Source organism: Gigantopelta aegis, chromosome 2 (genome assembly GCF_016097555.1).
Source record: "Gigantopelta aegis isolate Gae_Host chromosome 2, Gae_host_genome, whole genome shotgun sequence".
Taxonomy (NCBI): Eukaryota; Metazoa; Mollusca; class Gastropoda; order Neomphalida; family Peltospiridae; genus Gigantopelta; species Gigantopelta aegis.
Genome location: NC_054700.1, coordinates 3,771,049 through 3,793,104, shown reverse-complemented (window position 1 = coordinate 3,793,104; position 22,056 = coordinate 3,771,049). Strand labels below are relative to the sequence as shown.

General features: G+C 38.1%; 2 protein-coding genes and 1 pseudogene across 3 annotated transcripts in view; 1 reads left to right on the top strand and 2 right to left on the bottom strand.

The window, feature by feature from the left end:
• LOC121379215 (probable UDP-sugar transporter protein SLC35A4) overlaps positions 1-22,056 on the bottom strand; it is a 44,940-nt gene that overhangs the window by 12,110 nt on the left and 10,774 nt on the right. Inside the window, exons 3-6 of the mRNA XM_041507724.1 lie at positions 8,598-8,707; positions 4,288-4,393; positions 833-925; positions 628-792 (exon numbers count right to left, since the gene is read on the bottom strand). Coding sequence (XP_041363658.1) covers positions 628-792; positions 833-925; positions 4,288-4,393; positions 8,598-8,707 — 474 coding nt within the window. The remainder of the gene's footprint in view (positions 1-627; positions 793-832; positions 926-4,287; positions 4,394-8,597; positions 8,708-22,056) is intronic.
• On the top strand, positions 9,544-13,299 carry LOC121379994 (annotated as a pseudogene).
• On the bottom strand, positions 12,928-20,492 carry LOC121379977. Of its 2 annotated transcripts, XM_041508694.1 has the most exons (5): positions 19,995-20,492; positions 15,785-16,030; positions 15,281-15,452; positions 13,936-14,087; positions 12,928-13,530 (listed from the first exon to the last, which is right to left on the bottom strand). In XM_041508694.1, the coding sequence occupies exons 2-5, from the start codon at positions 15,945-15,947 to the stop codon at positions 13,346-13,348; spliced, it is 672 nt and encodes a 223-aa protein (XP_041364628.1). In that variant the 5' UTR covers positions 15,948-16,030; positions 19,995-20,492; the 3' UTR covers positions 12,928-13,345. The 2 variants fall into 2 exon arrangements, with proteins under 2 accessions (XP_041364628.1, XP_041364619.1); XM_041508685.1 differs by lacking the exon at positions 19,995-20,492 and having other exon boundaries at positions 15,785-16,204.

Sequence of the window (22,056 nt, the reverse complement as noted above, 5' to 3'; positions counted from 1 at the left end):
CCAATACTGGCAAAATGCAGATAATCACATCAAGTGTTTATTACATATATAAAGAGAGAGTTGCAGGTTAATGACTTACTAACAGGTAGGTAGGGGGTGGGACTTAGCTCAGTCGGTTGAGTGCTCGCCTGAGGTGCTTGCGTCGCAGGATCGAACCACCTCAGTGGATCCATTCAACTGACTGTTTTTTTTTCTTTCTAACTAGTACACCACAACTGATCAAAGGTCATGGTATGTGCTTTCCTGTCTGTGGGAAAGTGCATATAAAAGATCCCTTGCTGCATTAGGAAAAATCTAGTAGGTTTCCTCTGATGATTACGAGTTACAATTACATGTACCAAATGTTTGACATCCAATAGCTGATGATTAATTAATCAATGTGCTCTAGTGGTGTCATTAAACAAAACACATTTTTTACTAATAGGTAGGCTTACAGGATACATTTGGTAACACACATAATTAATCTGTTAATGTTTTTATCCTGCAACTCAACAAGAACTCTTTAACTAACCAAGTAAGCTTTTTGCATTATAACATAGAACATTCATTATAGTGACTTCATTCTTGCCACATCCAAAAGTAGTTTATAAACTCATAATTCAGGGAACATTTGTTTTAAATAGACACCTGGTATGTGGTTGGGTCCATGTCGACCTGCATGTGGACGGCAATGTTGTTGTTGATGCAGTACAACAGCGCGGGCACGGTGAACAGCAGACAGTAGCTGACAGGAGGCAGCTGTAGTCCATGTACTCTGACGTGGGGTGTGTACAACACAACTGAGATCACAATCTGTAACATAAAGTAAAGGTTTGTACAGGAGGAGGGGGGGGGGGAGGGTGAACAGCAGACAGTAGCTGACAGGAGGCAGCTGTAGTCCATGTACTCTGACGTGGGGTGTGTACAACACAACTGAGATCACAATCTGTAACATAAAGTAAAGGTTTGTACAGGAGGGGGGGGGGGGAGGGTGAACAGCAGACAGAAGCTGACAGGAGGCAGCTGTAGTCCATGTACTCTGACATGGGGTGTGTACAGCACAACTGAGATCACAATCTGTAACATAAAGTAAAGGTTTGTACAGGGGGGGGGGGGAGGGTGAACAGCAGACAGTAGCTGACAGGGGGGGGGGGGGGGGGAAGGTGAACAGCAGACAGTAGCTGGCAGGAGGAGGGGGTGAACAGCAGACAGTAGCTGACAAGGGGGCGGGGAAGGTGAACAGCAAACAGTAGCTGACAGGGGGGCAGGGAAGGTGAACAGCAGACAGTAGCTGACAGGAGGGCGGGGAAGGTGAACAGCAGACAGTAGCTGACAGGGGGGCGGGGAAGGTGAACAGCAGACAGTAGCTGACAGGGGGGCGGGGAAGGTGAACAGCAGACAGTAGCTGACAGGGGGGCGGGGAACGTGAACAGCAGACAGTAGCTGACAGGAGGGCGGGGAAACAGGTAGCTGACAGGAGGGCGGGGAAGGTGAACAGCAGACAGTAGCTGACAGGAGGGCGGGGAAGGTGAACAGCAGACAGTAGCTGACAGGAGGGCGGGGAAGGTGAACAGCAGACAGTAGCTGACAGGAGGGCGGGGAAGGTGAACAGCAGACAGTAGCTGACAGGAGGGCGGGGAAGGTGAACAGCAGACAGTAGCTGACAGGGGGGCGGGGAAGGTGAACAGCAGACAGTAGCTGACAGGAGGGGGGAGGGGGTGAACAGCAGACAGTAGCTGACAGGAGGCAGCTGTAGTCCATGCACTCTGACATGTGTACAGCACAAATGAGATCACAATCTGTAACATAAAATAAAGGTTTGTACATAAGGGTGGGGGTGGGGGGGGGGGAGGGTGAACAGCAGACAGTGGCTGACAGCTGTAGTCCATGCACTCTGACATGTGTACAGCACAAATGAGATCACAATCTGTAACATAAAGTAAAGGTTTGTACAGAAGGGTGGGGGGGGGGATGGGTGGGGAGGGTGAACAGCAGACAGTGGCTGACAGCTGTAGTCCATGCACTCTGACATGTGTACAGCACAAATGAGATCACAATCTGTAACATAAAGTAAAGGTTTGTACAGAAGGGTGGGGGGGGGGGATGGGTGGGGAGGGTGAACAGCAGACAGTGGCTGACAGCTGTAGTCTGTGCACTCTGAGATGGGGCGTGTACAGCACAACTGAGATCACAATCTGTAACATAAAGTAAAGGTTTGTACAGAAGGGTGGGGGGGGGATGGGTGGGGAGGGTGAACAGCAGACAGTGGCTGACAGCTGTAGTCCATGCACTCTGACATGTGTACAGCACAACTGAGATCACAATCTGTAACATAAAGTAAAGGTTTGTACAGAAGGGTGGGGGGGGGGGGGGGGGGGGGGGGAGGGTGAACAGCAGACAGTGGCTGACAGTTGTAGTCTGTGCACTCTGAGATGGGGCGTGTACAGCACAACTGAGATCACAATCTGTAACATAAAGTAAAGGTTTGTACAGAAGGGTGGGGGGGGATGGGTGGGGAGGGTGAACAGCAGACAGTGGCTGACAGCTGTAGTCCATGCACTCTGACATGTGTACAGCACAACTGAGATCACAATCTGTAACATAAAGTAAAGGTTTGTACAGAAGGGTGGGGGGGGGGGGATGGGTGGGGAGGGTGAACAGCAGACAGTGGCTGACAGCTGTAGTCTGTGCACTCTGAGATGGGGCGTGTACAGCACAACTGAGATCACAATCTGTAACATAAAGTAAAGGTTTGTACAGAAGGGTGGGGTGGGGGGATGGGTGGGGAGGGTGAACAGCAGACAGTGGCTGACAGCTGTAGTCCATGCACTCTGACATGTGTACAGCACAACTGAGATCACAATCTGTAACATAAAGTAAAGGTTTGTACAGAAGGGTGGGGTGGGGGGATGGGTGGGGAGGGTGAACAGCAGACAGTGGCTGACAGCTGTAGTCCATGCACTCTGACATGTGTACAGCACAAATGAGATCACAATCTGTAACATAAAGTAAAGGTTTGTACAGAAGGGTGGGGGGGGGGGTGGGTGGGGAGGGTGAACAGCAGACAGTGGCTGACAGCTGTAGTCTGTGCACTCTGAGATGGGGCGTGTACAGCACAACTGAGATCACAATCTGTAACATAAAGTAAAGGTTTGTACAGAAGGGTGGGGGGGGGATGGGTGGGGAGGGTGAACAGCAGACAGTGGCTGACAGCTGTAGTCCATGCACTCTGACATGTGTACAGCACAACTGAGATCACAATCTGTAACAAAGTAAAGGTTTGTACAGAAGGGTGGGGGGGGGATGGGTGGGGAGGCTGAACAGCAGACAGTGGCTGACAGCTGTAGTCTGTGCACTCTGAGATGGGGCGTGTACAGCACAACTGAGATCACAATCTGTAACATAAAGTAAAGGTTTGTACAGAAGGGTGGGGGGGTGGGGATGGGTGGGGAGGGTGAACAGCAGACAGTGGCTGACAGCTGTAGTCTGTGCACTCTGAGATGGGGCGTGTACAGCACAACTGAGATCACAATCTGTATGACAGGCACACACGAGTAAAGTTAATCTTAAAGTTTATTTTGTTTAATGATACCACTAGAGCACACTGATTTATCAAAAATCTACACAGACCTCTCTCTCACTACACACATCTACCTCTCTCTCACTAAACACTAACAACTCAAGTTTGTTTTGCTTAATGACACCACTAGAGCACACTGATTTTTTAATCATCGGCTACTTGATGTCAAACATTTGGAAATTTCTTAGAGAGGAAACCTGGTACATTTTTCCATCAGTAGCAGCAAATCATTTATATGCAACATCCCACAGACAGGATGGCACATACCACAGTCTTTGATATGCCAGTCATGGTGGACTGGCTGGAACGAGAAATAACCCAAAGGGATCACTTACAGGGATTGATCCAAAAATTACCATGCATAGATCTAGTGGTGTAGATAAACAAAACTGACCACGCATAGATCTAGTGGTGTAGTTAAACAACTGACCACGCATAGATCTAGTGGTGTAGTTAAACAAAACTGACCATGCATAGATCTAGTGGTGTAGTTAAACAAAACTGACCACGCATAGATCTAGTGGTGTAGTTAAACAAACCATGCATAGATCTAGTGGTGTAGTTAAACAACTGACCACGCATAGATCTAGTGGTGTAGTTAAACAAAAAAAACCTTTCTTGATAAAAGACATCTTACACTTTTGAAAACTGTTTTAACTGTTGCCAAAATATTTGACCAGGACATGACCTACCACTGAGTTTTGGCAGATAACATCAATATGACTTACCTTGAGCACCTCGATACACAGAACCATGGACGACGAACTGAACGGAATCTTCCCATCCACCTCACACAGGTGAACCAGGATCGTGTAGGAACTGTAGATAACCACCCTGTACAATACACAAACACTTCACTATAACACCCTGTACAATACACCAACACGCAGTGTTCAAGATTAAATTTCTTGGCCAGTATCCCAATTGGATACTAACATTCCAAAATCTGGTATCCCACCTGAGAATTTTTTATTATATGGCATCCCGGTGGGATACTGGGTTCTTGAAGTCTGGTATCCAAAATTAAATTCTGGTATCCCCGGGATATCAGGATACCATTAATCTCGAACACTGAACACGTCACAATAACATCCTGTACAATACACAAACACTTCACATTAACACCCTGTACAATACACAAACACTTCACTATAACACCCTGTACAATACACAAACACGTCACAATAACACCCTGTACAATACACAAACACTTCACATTAACACCCTGTACAATACACAAACATGTCACAATAACACCCTGTACAATACACAAACACTTCAAAATAACACCCTGTACAATACACAAACACTTCAAAATAACATCCTGTACAATACACAAACACTTCACATTAATACCCTGTACAATACACAAACATGTCACATTAACACCCTGTACAATACACAAACACTTCACTATAACACCCTGTACAATACACAAACACGGCACAATAACACCCTGTACAATACACAAACACTTCACATTAACACCCTGTACAATACACCAACACGTCACAATAAGATCCTGTACAATACACAAACACTTCACATTACCATCCTGTACAATATACAAACACTCTCACATTAACACCCTGTACAATACACAAACACGTGACAATAACACCCTGTACAATACACAAACACTTCACAATAACACCCTGTGCAATACACAAACACTTCACTATAACACCCTTCACAATAACACCCTGTGCAATGCACAAACACTTCACTATAACACCCTGTACAATACACAAATACTTCACATTAACACCCTGTACAATACACAAACACTTCACATTACCACCCTGTACACTATACAAGCACTTCACAATAACACCCTGTACAATACACAAACACTTCACATTACCACCCTGTACAATACACAAACACTTCACACTAATACCCTGTACAATACACACACTTCACAATAACACCCTGCACAATACACAAACACATCACCACCCTGTACAATACACAAACACCCTGTACAATACACAAACACTTCACTATAACACCCTGTACAATACACAAACACGTCACAATAATACCCTGTACAATACACAAACACTTCACATTAACACCCTGTACAATACACCAACACATCACAATAACACCCTGTACAATACACAAACACTTCACATTACCACCCTGTACAATACACAAACACTTCACACTAATACCCTGTACAATACACACACTTCACAATAACACCCTGCACAATACACAAACACGACACATTACCACCCTGTACAATACACAAACACTTCACATTACCACCCTGTACAATACACAAACACTTCACATTAACACCCTGTGCAATACACAAACACTTCATATTAATGTATACACGAATAAATCATTAATACTGTCATAACCAGGGTTGAATATTTAAATAACATGAAAACCATGGTCGCCAGCAGGGCCAGTTGAAAAAAATTCTTACTGGCCCTTCTCAAATTCAAATAGCCCTCCAATTTTCACATTCAAATTTAACTGCACAGCCAAATTCAAAACTAGAATGTTCTTTGTTGAATAATAACCATGTGTTCATCGTATATAGGCTGTTTGCTTCAAAAGAAAACCAATGAATTGGCATGTAACTTCATAATGAATAAAATTAAAATTCATATAAAAACATGTTAAAAAGTTTTAAACCCGTAACTCAAATAATGCTTTTTCAAAAAAGAAATTCAGTATAAATAAAAATGTTTCTTTACAAATTACCATTAAATTATACACATTTAATCTCATTTTAATACAGGGGTGAAAATAAAATACTAGAACAGCAAAGGTATGTAGCTTGACTTGCATCGTCTCTGAAGTCAAAAAAATAAAATAATGCAGTACAAAGAGAATAAAGGTAGAACTGCGCGTGCTTTAGTATATAAACTAGTCTGGGGTGGCAGTCCTCTTTGTGGCGATGCCAGAGGGAAGGAAGGAAATGTTTTATTTAACGACCCACTCAACACATTTTATTTACAGTTATATGGCATCAGACATATGGTTAAGGACCACACAGATATTGAGAGGAAATCTGCTGTCACCACTTCATGGGCTACTCTTTTCGATTAGCAGCAAGGGATCGTTTATATGCACCATCCCAGAGACAGGATAGCACATACCATGGCCTTTGATGTACCAGTCGTGGTGCACTGGCTGGAGCGAGAAATAGCGCAATGGGCCCACTGACTGGGATCGATCCCAAACCGACTGCGCATCAAGCGAGCGCTGTACCACTGGGCTATGCCTCACCCCGCGATGCCAGAGGGATGAAATAAATTTTGTGGTGATGCAAGAGGGATAACATTTCCTTGGGAGTGGCTGTCCTCCTACAGACGAAGCACGCACACGTTTAATTTGGATATTGTAAATGCTAATAAAATAAATATTGAAAGAAATATAAATTTGTGACAAAAAAAAACAAAAAAAAAACAAACCCCACCCCCCCAAAAACAACATTTTACAAAAATATACAATGTATCATATTACAAAGCATAAAAACGTACTTATTGTTTATTACAGTAATATTTGGATGGTTATGTCATCATGTAAGTCTAGGTGTCAATTTAGATCTAATCTGTTCTTATTTCATGCAAATCGCTTAAACTTAAAACAATACTGACAACGACAATCAATTAACTGGCGTTTGGAATAGCCCTTTTAGTAATGGAAAATGTAATTGGTATTTTTACCTGCAGGCATGTGCAGTTGTTAGTGTGAGTTAAAACTACAAGATAGATTTTTGATTTTGTCCTAGGCAATCTAATTAAAATTAGCTCCACTATTACATGTGGATCTAACACCAGCCATTTGGAGCTCATGTCCACCAATTAAAACCTTACTTGCAGAATCCTGCCAGTGATTTAAAACTAACAACACTGCGTAGTCTCCAATGTCCAGGTAACATTTCGTCTGTAAATAATAATATAAATATTGACCAATCACACTTCGTCTTTTATAACGTTATTTCGGAGCATACAAATTTTTAAAATATCGGGCGAGTCTATTTTAGTGGCCGCAGTACAGCGAACCATACCAATATGTACGGGATGGGTTATCAGTCTTCAATTTTACATTAAAAATTATTTATTTTATAAAATAAAACATGTTTTAAGGCATTCGTAATTCACACGAAACATGTCGTATACCCTCAGGATAATTCGGAATATTTTCAAATTATTTTTAAATCACTGGCAGGATTCTGCAAGTAAGGTTTTGATTGGTGGACATGAGCTCCAACTGGCTGGTGTTAGATCCACATGTAATAGTGGAGCTAATTTTAATTAGATTGTGTCCTAGGATAATGCAAGCTAATTAAATATGGTTCCTTTTTACAATATCATTGAATAACAATTGTCAAATAGTATCTTTACTAGATAATTATGGCATATCCAGTCCATTCCAATAAACCAACAACTTCCAGATTTAAAAAATACATGCAATGTCTTCAATTTGGTTTGAGCTCTATTTTCAAAAAGACCCAGCCCAAAACCACGTCTGGCGTTGTCAAAATATAGAACATGTTCTATGTCTTCTGCTTTTGTAATTTGCGCCAACACAGAGGCAGTGTGTTTTGTCACATTCGATTCAGTTTCAGAGTCTTTCCTTTTTTAACTGGTACCATACTCGCCAGACCCTAAAATCGATGGTTGCGCAACAGACTACCTTTCTAAAATTCTTTGTTTCCCTTAGCCAATAAAGGTCACCACGGGCGACTGCTAATTTTCAACCCTGCATAATCAGTATCGTGTAGGAGCTGTAGATTACCTCTGTACAATACACAAAACACTTTCACATTAATGCATACAAGTATAATATGTTTAATTCATTAACTTAGAAAATATACAAAATACTTTGTTGAATTAATGTATACAAGTACAGATTAGCAAATACCTAATTTGCAATCATTTTCATTAGTGTTAATTTCATTGTTCTTTGTGGCTTTGGTATTTGGGTCATCATCAAGGAACAGCCAAACAGCTGTCTTTAAATCGATCTCCCACATGTGTAATATCGCATTACTGTGTAAATATGAACTTACTCAACACACAGCATGAAATACCACAAAACGTCATTGCTCTTGGTTGTCGTACAGATGTCTGCTGTCTGACTCTTGCAGGGCAGCACACTCTCTCCCACACCACTCGGTTTCTGGAGAGAAGAAGAAGAAGAAGAATTTTTTTTAACTATAGTTGTACCATGGTTTGGTGGTTTTCCCATAAAAAATTTTAACAGTAAACAGGGCTTCTAGATTATGGTAGCCCCACTCCTGTGGCTAGTGATATTCAATGTTGGGCTAGTAAATAACTACTATTGCCATGCCCGACGGCTAGTGAAAACAAAATTGTCAAATGTTGAAGTTAAAGACTATTTTGTAAATATGAATATCCTGCCCCAACCCCTCAATGTTAGAGTTTTTAAGCTCTGTCTCCCTCTTCATGTGACATTTGTGATTATTACTATTACTTAGTAAAATTGTATTAACTTAAAGTAAAGAAGGGCTAGTGAATTTTTATTCTTGGCTAGTAAATTATTTTAATCACTGATCCCATGGCTAGTGAATTTTTATTCTTGGCTAGTAAATTATTTTAATCACTGATCCCATGGCTAGTGGATTTGATACACATTCTAGAAGCCCTACAGTCGGTCTCTATAACGGTACACTTTTAAAACCCCACTTGTCACTGAGCCACACTTCCTTACTGTGTCATGCAACATGTCGGTCTCTATAACGGTACACTTTTTAAACCCCACTTGTCACTGAGCCACACTTCCTTACTGTGTCATGCAACATGTCGGTCTCTATAACGGTACACTTTTTAAACCCCACTTGTCACTGAGCCACACTTCCTTACTGTGTCATGCAACATGTCGGTCTCTATAACGGTAAACTTTTAAAGGAAACATGTCACGTAAACCATATTTGGCACCAACCATGTACAATTAATTATAAATTGAATCACCTAAAAAATTTTTTTATAAAAAATTAATTACTTAAAATATCTCCATAAAAGAACCCCAGATACGAGCTCTTAGCGGAAATTGCCGATCTTTAATGAGCAAGGCGATCACGTGGTCCGTGACGTCAGAGACGAGACGCTTGATCTGAAAAGCCTTACACTTAGCATTAGTCGGTACCGCTCACAAAGAATCCAAGACTAGCAGAGCTTACCAAAAAAAATGAATGTTCGTTCGCAAAACATTTTGCCATATCAGTTTGAGCCGTTGGTAAATGAAGAAAGACACATATTTATTAACAACAGTGATACGGAAGAAGAAACGGATAGCGAGTCGGAGGGTGGAGACACCGATGGTGCCAGGCCCATACCAGACGGCAGATTTGGCGATCTTGGCTGGTAAGTTGTGGACGGTAATGACTATTAGTAGGATTACCTACCTTTTGTTTGTACCGCTTGTACGCGATTTTTGTATTACGTTTGTCATTTATTATACTTCTTTTATTTCTGTTGAAGTTGAAAATTAAATGAATACGCGACATAAGCGTCGGTTGTCAGAACCTTCAAACGGTGTCCGACCACGTATACGGTATAGGGCCTAAGTTATATAAGTTATACTGTTATAGGACAATTGTTTTTTAAATTGCACACAACAATAGTATTTTTGTTAGTCCCAAAACATTTACTTTTGTTCTTACGTGAACCCAAATTGAAATTATTTACAATTTAAATTTTTCTGAAAGAAAGCCTTTTCCCCACCCCATCGTTTGTTGCTTTTGTTAGTTTTTTTTTTTTTTTTTAAATCATATATACATGTATTCAGTGTCTCTTCCCCCCCCCCCCCCCCCCAATATATAAAATTTGGGGTGGGGAGAGGGAGGCCATGCCCCACCCCATTCTTATCAAACCTTTTTTTTTTTAAAGTAAGTTAGTTGTTTTTTAACGACACCACTAGAGCACATTGATTTATTAATCATCAGCTAGCCTATTGGATATCAAACATATGGTCATTTTTTTTACAGTTATTAAGGCAGAGCCGGAATATAGACCTTGGGTTGGGTCTGGGCACTTCAGGTTCGGGGGCCCCTCACCATGCAAATTAAATTACATGACAAATAAAAAAAAAAAATCCCATTAGTAGCAAGTGAACTTTGTGTACCAACCCACAAACAGGATAGCACATACTACAGTCCTTGATATACGAGTCATGGTGTACTGGATGGAAAGAAAGAAGTGTTTTATTCAACATATTTTATTTACGGTTATATGAAGTCAGACATTGGTTAAGGATGGATGGAAAGAGAAGTAGTCCAATGGGCAATCCTAAACCGACAGTGCATGAGACCAGTGGGTTATGTCCCACCCATTTTTACAAATAATTACACACATACATATTGTAGGTCCCCTCCCCACTCCAATATAAAATCCTGGCCAGTTTGCATCAATTTGAATGTCCTTTTTTTTCTTTTCTTTTTTTCTTCAAATTAAACATTCACAATATAACACTAATTTGCCCTGCTAACACACATTTCATAATTTTCTGGCACAATGCCCCCAAACCCCTTTAGAGATTTCAGTCCCTTTGGAAACTCGGATCATTTGCCATCTGAAAACTCACGAATCCTTTTTAAAATGTTGTAATGACTGGATCCACCTCTGTGCTGTAATATCGGTGCTCATTTTACTTTTGAGTGCTCAAACAGCTTGTGGGTATGGAGTATTAAGTTAGTTTTGAGTGCTTACCCGAGAATCAAACCACCTCAGTGTACCCACCAAAAATGGTGACATTGTTTAATTTACTTCAATTGCCGAAGAAGCAAATTCAAAGAATACTAGTACCTCAAGATGTTTGCAGGCATTTCTGGTTTTCAGTAGGTCATGATAAAATAATAATAACAAATGATGATAAAATAATAATTTATTATTTGGACATGTATATAAATATTAATTACCCCCCCCCCCCCCCCCCCCCCCCCCCACACACCACACAAACACGCGTAATTAACTAAGGGCTGTTCCATGAAAGATGGAGGGTGTCCGGTTTTAGATACCCACCACCCACAAAATAAATATGCTTAAATCATGTATGCATAGAAAATTATACATCACCAGGTGTAAAATAGTTATTGTGCTCTCCCACCTGTTGGATCAATTGTGGAACATCCCTAAAGAATTAATATCATATTCCTATGAAGTCTGGGCTTTAGATTGCAACGAAGCTAAGGTGATAAATGCTTTACTCCAAATAAGTATACCCAACATAAACATGCTCAGATTAAGTACAACATGCCGGCCCTTCAGTAATTGAAATAACATTACAGTATTATAAGACCTTGATGTACTTTGAAAAAAAAAATCCCTGTTGTGTCCAAATTAGAGATATCTAAAGCCCTGTCAACTATTTTCTTCATGGGGTAGGGGAAGTGACCAGATTTGTACAAATACAAGCTATTAATAACTACATTCATCCTTGTTCGTCCAGATAAAGTGTTTCATATGTACATGTACTCATTTCACAAACATTTTTTATCAAATCAAAAATAAAAGCCAGCCTTTTTTCTTGGTAGGTTTGATTTTCCAGAAACATACAATTTCTTTTCAAGGCCTTCCATAAGTATTTTACAATAAATAATAATAAAAAACCAACACACATTACAAATAAAAACATTAAAAATATATACATCTACTATTTATCAATAACGGGGTGTTTTTTTAATCGTAAAAGGGATTATGGTATATTAATATTATCAAGTCATTGTTACAAAATGCTGCTTACAACTTGCTCATATTATTTATTTTTCAACATCCAATGTGTTTCTGATCTTCTCAGTGTATGTAGTACCTATTATGTACTTAATAAAACTAGGGTCTGCTGTCTTTGTGGAGAAAAAAGTTGGAAAGAAAAGTAGGTCAGTTACTTTTAATAAATATTCATGACATCTTTAAGAATACAATCCATTTCCTTCACTTTTTGGTTAATAAATACATGTTTGTTTCAGGTGTGACTGTGGTAATTGTGCCTTGATGGCCACTGTAGAAGAATGCCTATGTTGTATGGAGGTGCCAGCAGCTAGATACAAGGCCGACATGGCAGATGATGAGTGTGTGTCACAGCACGAGGGATTTATTGTAAACTGCCTCAACATGCATGTCTTGGAGTTGGCCATGTTGGGACTATGTTCGTATGGACGGACCACTCGATGACAATGATCCCATTCATGAGTAAGAAGAATAATCTGATTCAATTTACATAATTGTATCCATTTGACACAGTAAAAATTAATGGTCAAATGCAGCATAGTAGACCCTGGCATAGTTTAGCATACAATTTCATCTTTTTTAATGCATTTCCTAGAATAGCTCTATTGTACATATAAAAATATAAAGTCATGTGATATTATTTAAATGCCAATATTTTCAAGGTACATGTGCCCTCACAAAATGACCTTTATTTAATAAACAATTAAACATGGTCACGTTTTAGTTTCTAAAGATAATTATTAGAACAACAATCATCTGATGCAAACACATTGAAACAGTAATGTTTCCATAAAATATGCATGATGTATTGAATATTTACAATTTCTTTGCTGTTTCTTCCTTTACAGGACATACAGATATGTTGCTTATAGACGATTTGCGAGATGGATTGGTCAAAGAAATCGCCGTGTGCTTCCTGCATGTGTTGTTGTGAAGATTAGAGACAGTTTCCCCATCAGAAATCTACACCGGCTTTCAATATGCTAGACCATAAATAAATTAATAAAAATGTTCATAACACTATAATATCTTGTTTTGGTCATCACTTGATATTCATCACATAAACAGCTTATCAAATAGCATTGAATCGTGATCTGTGTCTTTGCACAGCTTCTGTTTTCTCCACTCTGTAATAGTCATTTGTTAAGAATCCAGGCATGCTTGACATTGTCTGCTTGACATCTGTTCTTGCAACTCCGTAATTATCCAGCTGGTATCGCCTTTGCATTAAAGATTCCATCAGTGTATCCACATACTCTGAAAATGAAGTTTAAAAATATGAAAACATATAAAATGAAGCAACAGGCATTATACTGTTGATTAGTTCTTCCTTGTAATATAATAATGGTATATTTGAGCACACCTCCGACATTTTATACTATAGCTACTAGTATTCTGTGTCGAAGATCTAATAATCTTGGGAGGAACCTGTAACTATCACAAAGGCTACATTTATTATTTATCATCTGCAGAAGGTACTTTATATGCAATTTCACATATGTGAGATAGTAAACAGTACAGTATGTGGCAAATAGACATACAGCATTTGTCTGAATGGGGAATAACACTGGTTGAGGTAAATACTCTACTATCTCACCCTGAATCTATAATATATATGTAGTTTAATGTACCAAATATTATTACTGTGCAGTGTTTACTTACTGTAGCTAGAGGATTCCTTCACAGCTTTTATGACCGCATCCTTTCCTTTCTTTGCTTTGGGATAAACCAATCGCCAACATAGATTGCCATCCTTTGTTACGACTTGAGCTTTATTTCCATTTTCGTTATAATGGAAAGCAGCAAGATGCAGTCTGAAAATTAAATGTATATTGTATATCAACAACCATATTGGAGAACATCTGATATTTGTATCATGTATGGCTATTTGTTACCTATTGGAGAATGGTATTGGGCGTTCTCATTATGCGATTAGTTGCACAACTTGTCGTATGCAATCAAACCGTACTGTGCGAATACCTAAATCAGAACGACTACAGTCTTGTATGTTCTGATTATTGTAGGGCTGACACTTGGGTGTGACCCATCTCTTAACGAGAATGCTGCTTTACGGTTTACAGAGAAGTGAGAGATATTTGCTATTATTACCCCAGAGGTCACTCGTAGCAGGAAATATTTTTCATATTTTCTCAGTGAGAAATATTCTGCATTGGTTTAACGAACAGTATTATTGGATAATTTGACGCTTCCAAACCAATGACCTTGTTGGTACTAAATATGACATCACGATTTGGCAAACACAAAATGAGTGCGTTTATGTCTTTGTATTTGGTTTTAAACTTATAACAAAATGTAATTTTAATGCAATTCATTGTAGATTTTGTATGAATGTGATTAAATTACAAAGCTATAGCAATTCTCAGAACAGTGCGTAAAGTGGTTTACATCGTTTCTATACAGGTTGGCCTTCGTGCATGTGCGTCTATTTACATATGCTACTCTTTGAATAAATAAAATGTCGATAAAAACACTTGCCCAAACAAACTTGCACATACTAGTAAGACATTTTGACATACACTAGCATGGGGAAAACATGTTAAGTTAGCAAATACTACTGAATTACATTCCGATCATTATTTAAGCAGGGGTGGGATGTAGCCCTGTTGGATCAATCTCCGTCAGAGGGCCCATTGGGCTATCCTTCGTTCCATCCAGTATACCATGACTAGTATATCAAAGGATGTGGGATATTGCATATAAAAGATCCCTTGCTACTAATGGAAAAATGTAGCGTTTTTTTTCTTTCTAAGACTATATGTCAAAACTACCAAATGTTTGACATCCAGTTGCCAATGATTAATAATTCAATTGCTCTAGTGGTGTCGTTAAACAAAACAAACCTTAATTTTATTTTTAGCAATATAATACTAACATCCCAAATTATTTAAAAGAAAATATTGACATCTGTCATTCAAATAATATACGACTACTAAACATTTTCTAAACTAAGATAATCAACAAAGATAATTATCTGGGTATACTTTACCTAGCTTTCATAGCAGAAATGAAGAAATGGGTACTTTTTGGGGCGAAGTGATTTACAACATTGTGATACACCTCTAGTGATGATGTCTGGTGCAGTGGAGATAAATGTGGAATGTCCTTTAGCAGATATGGGCTGTTGATGATAGCCTTGACCAACTTATGGGATCTTGATCCTGAAAATATAAACATATTTATAATGAAACTCAGAATTTACATAAAGCCGCCAAATGCAGAGATTTTACAAATTTAATATTTGTTTATTCTTTTCTTTTGCAATACTTATCTAAAATTTGAAAGACATGATACAGAACAGTATAGCATAAATTATTACTCTGATATTTGAAGTGCTGGGAATTAGTTGGAATTTCATAATCAATAATCCGTTAAAATCAGTATGTATACACTAACCAATCAACTTTGATTATAATTGATCATTGGAATATCGCTAAATATATTTATATAAACACTAGGTTTTAAACATAAAACAAACAAAAAATTGACTTGCCAGCTGTGAGCCACACTCTCTCAGTGTTGCAGGTTTCATGTTCGCAGGCAGCAAATTTCGCCCCATGGCCGGTGTGAACATTAATTACATGGTTTGAAACAGACCTCCATTTCGCCAGCTTCATGTCTTTGTCATCGCTGCTTGTTCCCGATACCCAATACATATGATTGGAAATGGAATGTATCCATGGAATAATGTCTTCACATCTTTTCTTTTTAGAGGCAGCTTCAAGTTTCTTCTTAACACCTGTATGAAAAATACAAATTGTTATCAGGGAAGATGTGGTTTTTAAAATATATATTATCAACAGTTGCAAATCAAAAGAAAAGAAACTATTATTTGACATTTTTTACAATTGTGTACCAATCTCTAGACTTAAATAGCAAATGAAGATGTGATAGAAAATGTTCCCTGGTTATTTCCTGAATTATGTACTTTTATTTGTAAACATATGCTCACAAGATGGAGGGGGGGGGGGAAGAGATCAGTAGCCACCCAAGGAGGTCTTAAAATTTTGTTTAATGACACCACTAGAGCACATTGATTTATTAATCATCGGCTACTAGATGTCAAACATTTGGTAATTCTAGTTTTAGAAAGAAAACCCTAAACAATGTGGCAGTGGACAGGGTGGGACCTGCATACCTACCCTCATCATAAATGCTGCTGGATGATGGTGGCGGCTTTAGTACTATGATTTACAAAAAATAATAATTAAAATGTAATTTTTGGAGTGTTATAGGATAAATAGAATTCAGTACTCATGTTTTTTAATATGTTAAATATCAACCTCGTCTAGTTAATCGGTATTTGTCTCGGTAGAGCCTCGACAAATACCGATTAACATAGACTCGGTTCATATTTTCCACATTAAAAAACACTTGTGACGAATCCTCTATATATTATTGTTTAACAATATTATAATTATACACTGTCTTTATTTAGTAAACTATTATTAGCGTGACAGTCCTCTTTGTGGGGATGAAATCTCCAGTAAAGGATATCTTTGCAAGTGGCAATCCTCCTATAAATGAGGCACTGGATAGAGATTCATGGAATCATCGACTATATTATATATGGGTCATTCCATGGTAATGATTTAAGCCAGGATGTGACATTCTGACTCTTATGATCTCCTTCACTAAAAATCCTTTTTAAATTGAAATGCAGTTTTATCATTTATAGACTCATTACATATGGTATCAGGTCGTTTCGCCCTTATTCCCAATCGCCCCGTGTCGTTTCGCCCACATACTGGGTCGTTTCGCCCTCATGTTTAAATGTTTGTGAATGATGAATAAATTTGTTTACGTGACTCTAGTTGCAAATCAGATATAGGTTATCAATTTGTAACCCTTTATGAACCATAAACACCATTTATATATTATTACATTTTGTGTGTTTTTCTTCTAATTAGGTCCATTTGCTTCAGTTTACATTAAAAAAGTCATTAAAAAGATATGTTTAAAAAAAAAATTGTTGTATGCTATATATGGCATTTTTGTTAAAATAATGCGTATTTTGTTATTAAAATGTTTTAAAATAAAGCATATTTTGTGGGGGTTTTAAAAAGATTTTGTGAGAATATACTCATTTTGGGTACAAACTAAGAGTTCCCCTTAAAAAATCACATACAGATGTAATCATTGAGCGAGTCTATTGTTTGTTTAATTAGCAGCTCGGAGAAACTGAAAGTACAAGAGAATCTTGCAGGGTATTATCTGCTTAATTAGCAGTTAAAAGAATCTGAAGGGATATTTACTCCTGGTACAATATAGCCTTGCAGGGGATTGTCTGCTTAATTAGCAGGTCATCCTTAGCATGAGTAGCCTATGTGATTACTTGAATTTGGGCCTCTTTGGGCCTTTTCTTGATCTCGAATAGAATCGGTATTAAACAAATATATCTTTGTAGTATAATGAGTAATTAAGGTAGGAGCAATTTATTGTAGTTGTCCACATTTTGTTTCGGACCACCCCAATACATAGGGGCGAAACGACTCATAATGGAGGACGAAACGACTCATTCTAAGGGCGAAATGACTCAGGGCGAACGGGAATAAGGGCGAAACGACTCGGGGGCGAATAAGAATAAGGGCGAAATGACCCGGATTCATTACATATAGTAGTATAAGCATGTCAGGCCTAATTTCATTTTTCGTATACAAAAAAAAAAAGACTTATAAAGTGAAAAGTAAAATGTGCCAGGATGTGACAAAAATGGACATCACTTTTTTAACACTGCAGTTATTTCCAAAACTCTCCTGGTAGAATGTTTGCTTATTGAAATACACTGTTTAATACAATATCCAGTCTATTTCTAAATGCCATATAGCAAATTACTAAAAAAATATCCTGTATGATGTAATATTTACTTTTTAAAATTTCAGTACGAGCCAGGACGTGACATTTTGTCCAGTTCACTTAAACAACTAATAAATGATATGTATATCAAATACTACTGATGAAACAATGTTAATTTATGAAACCAATTATATTTACTGGTTTTAAGTGTTTTCATTATCAAAATAAGTTCATAAAATCCTAATTAATTGAACTGTCGAGCAAAAATAAACTTCTCATACAATATTCATATAATATAGTTTTATAACCAGTAACCATACCAGTTGTCAACAACATCGTTATCCTGAAGTTGCTAAGTCTGGTGATTTTTGTCTTATCTTTACAATACATGTACAAACTAAACAGACGAAGTATAGGTATTACTTTTTCGTTGGCTGCAGCATCAACTTTTGCATTTAGCTCAACACTGATTGTACAAATGTAGCTACATTTCTCATAAATTATATGTCCTGCATCAGTAAAGCTGCATTTATAGTTCTATCTATGAATGTTCATCCCAGTGCATGTCAAAATTTATTATTTAAAAATTTTAATTAAATTTTTTGAAGTTTAATTTTTTTTAATGTTTAAAAAAAAAATTAACATTCATTGAGATGGATATATATCTACAGATGCACTATTAATGACACTGAATAAGTTTATGGTAGGGTAGGCAAGACATTTAATTCTGTAGAATTATTGTTTGCAATTTATTATATATTTTTAGATAATATATTATATTTTGCCTTTTGTTGGTATTTTTTATGATAATCTGATTTAATTCGAATTCAAAATATAAACCCCAGTCAGTAAAGAAATTATAGTTTTTGGACAGTTTCTTCTTTCTGTTCATCATTATCTGATATGCCAAACCGTCAACAATGTATATTAATATAAATAATTAAACTGTTGATGATTGACAATAGCAAAAATCTCAACGACACAATTGATTTGAATCCCCCCAACCCAAGTTTTATCTTGTATTATGTATCTTTATCGATTATATCCTCAGGGCTTCTACAATGTTTATAAAATCCACTAGCCATGGGATCAGTGATTTTATAAATTTACTAGCTCTACTTTACTTGAAAGTTAATACAATTTTATTAAATAACAGTAATAATCAAATATGTCACCTAAAGTCTAAAAACACTAACATTGAGGGGTTGGGGCAGGATATTCATATTTACAAAATAGACTTAACTGCAACATTTAACCCAAAAAATGCCATTGGGCATGGCAATAGTAGTTATTTACTAGCCCAACGTTGAATATTACTAGCCATGGAAGTGGGGCTACCATATATCCTTCACTGGAGAAATGTTGGTTTATATATTCCAATACATGTTTGATACCTGTATCTGTTAATGAATAAAAGATTTTAGCAGCACATATTGTATTTGAACAATTCTTTGACACAATACTAATTGTATGTGTACACCAGTTTGGATTCATAAAATGGATGTATTTGGTATGAATACAATATTCTGTAAATTGGTGGATTATCAATAATTAACTTTCTGGTCAAAACATAGAATTAATTGATAATAGTATTTTTGTATAGATCTACATAAATCCATGTTAAATATTCCCCCGGAACATACAGTTTCTCTCTTTCCGATTCGTGCTGGTGAGAGCAAAAATATTGAAAATAAAAGTAATTTCTTTTAGGTACACGTGCATTATCTAGTCCGTTAAGAGGGAAGGTAACCCTAATATTTATAAGTATTATGTGTCAAAGGAAAGTCCTAAAATTATCAAATTACTGTGTAATTATTGATAATGAAAAAAACCAAACACTTCTATTGGAAGTTGGGATGGAAGTATTTCGACATGCACAAGAAAATGAAATGAACAGATAAACTTACCTCAGCTCGTCTTCGTTTAGCATATGCCCCTCGTGATGTTTTTGGCGTCTTTGGCTCTTCTGGTGCTAGTAATAGGTGAACATCAGGGATAGCTGTTACAAATAATTTTGCTCTAGCATTACGATATCCGTAACTTTCTTTCGTTGCTGGAAAAGTCTCGTAATTTGAAGGTGAAAAATGTACGGAACACAAAGTACTATACGGCGTTGGTGTCCAATCTTTTCTTTTACAATAAAATATCCACGCCTTTCTTCGAATACAATCCTTTGGAAAACCGAAAAAAGATAATCCCGATCCTTTAAACTGTTTATTTTGACACCCAAAGGCCGCACAGTACGGCATTGTTGGGCTCTGAAAAGATCATACGCCCCTTACTCCATATATAAACAATGAAAGAGTATAGCGGCTCTGACGTCACTTCCGGTTTTTTCCGAAAGCTTACGGAAAAATATGCATAAATCATACTTTGATACTGATCGGTGTAATTTCTTCGTTTTAAGATAACTACACGCATTTTATTGTTATAAACTTATTTGTATATTATTTTTATATCATTTTATATCATCATGTCTCTATAACGGTACACTTTTTAAAACCCCACTTGTCACTGAGCCACACTTCCTTACTGTGTCATGCAACATGTCGGTCTCTATAACGGTACACTTTTTAAACCCCACTTGTCACTGAGCCACACTTCCTTACTGTGTCATGCAACATGTCGGTCTCTATAACGGTACACTTTTTAAACCCCACTTGTCACTGAGCCACACTTCCTTACTGTGTCATGCAACATGTCGGTCTCTATAACGGTAAACTTTTAAAACCCCACTTGTCACTGAGCCACACTTCCTTACTGTGTCATGCAACATGTCGGTCTCTATAACGGTACACTTTTTAAACCCCACTTGTCACTGAGCCACACTTCCTTACTGTGTCATGCAACATGTCGGTCTCTATAACGGTACACTTTTTAAACCCCACTTGTCACTGAGCCACACTTCCTTACTGTGTCATGCAACATGTCGGTCTCTATAACGGTACACTTTTAAAACCCCACTTGTCACTGAGCCACACTTCCTTACTGTGTCATGCAACATGTCGGTCTCTATAACGGTACACTTTTAAAACCCCACTTGTCACTGAGCCACACTTCCTTACTGTGTCATGCAACATGTCGGTCTCTATAACGGTACACTTTTTAAAACCCCACTTGTCACTGAGCCACACTTCCTTACTGTGTCATGCAACATGTCGGTCTCTATAACGGTAAACTTTTTAAACCCCACTTGTCACTGAGCCACACTTCCTTACTGTGTCATGCAACATGTCGGTCTCTATAACGGTACACTTTTTAAACCCCACTTGTCACTGAGCCACACTTCCTTACTGTGTCATGCAACATGTCGGTCTCTATAACGGTACACTTTTAAAACCCCACTTGTCACTGAGCCACACTTCCTTACTGTGTCATGCAACATGTCGGTCTCTATAACGGTAAACTTTTTAAACCCCACTTGTCACTGAGCCACACTTCCTTACTGTGTCATGCAACATGTCGGTCTCTATAACGGTACACTTTTTAAAACCCCACTTGTCACTGAGCCACACTTCCTTACGGTGTCATGCAACATGTCGGTCTCTATAACGGTACACTTTTTAAACCCCACTTGTCACTGAGCCACACTTCCTTACTGTGTCATGCAACATGTCGGTCTCTATAACGGTACACTTTTTAAAACCCCACTTGTCACTGAGCCACACTTCCTTACGGTGTCATGCAACATGTCGGTCTCTATAACGGTACACTTTTTAAACCCCACTTGTCACTGAGCCACACTTCCTTACTGTGTCATGCAACATGTCGGTCTCTATAACGGTACACTTTTTAAACCCCACTTGTCACTGAGCCACACTTCCTTACGGTGTCATGCAACATGTCGGTCTCTATAACGGTACACTTTTTAAACCCCACTTGTCACTGAGCCACACTTCCTTACTGTGTCATGCAACATGTCGGTCTCTATAACGGTACACTTTTTAAACCCCACTTGTCACTGAGCCA

Coding starts and splice junctions, on each gene's coding strand:
- LOC121379977 (XM_041508685.1), bottom strand. CDS start 16,130: ATGTCAAATAATAGTTTCTTTTCTTTTGATTTGCAACTGTTGATAATA. Junction 14,088..15,280: donor ATTTCTGCTATGAAAGCTAG/GTAAAGTATACC, acceptor TTTAATTTTCAG/ACTGCATCTTGCTGCTTTCC. Junction 13,531..13,935: donor GAAGGAATCCTCTAGCTACA/GTAAGTAAACAC, acceptor CTTCATTTTCAG/AGTATGTGGATACACTGATG.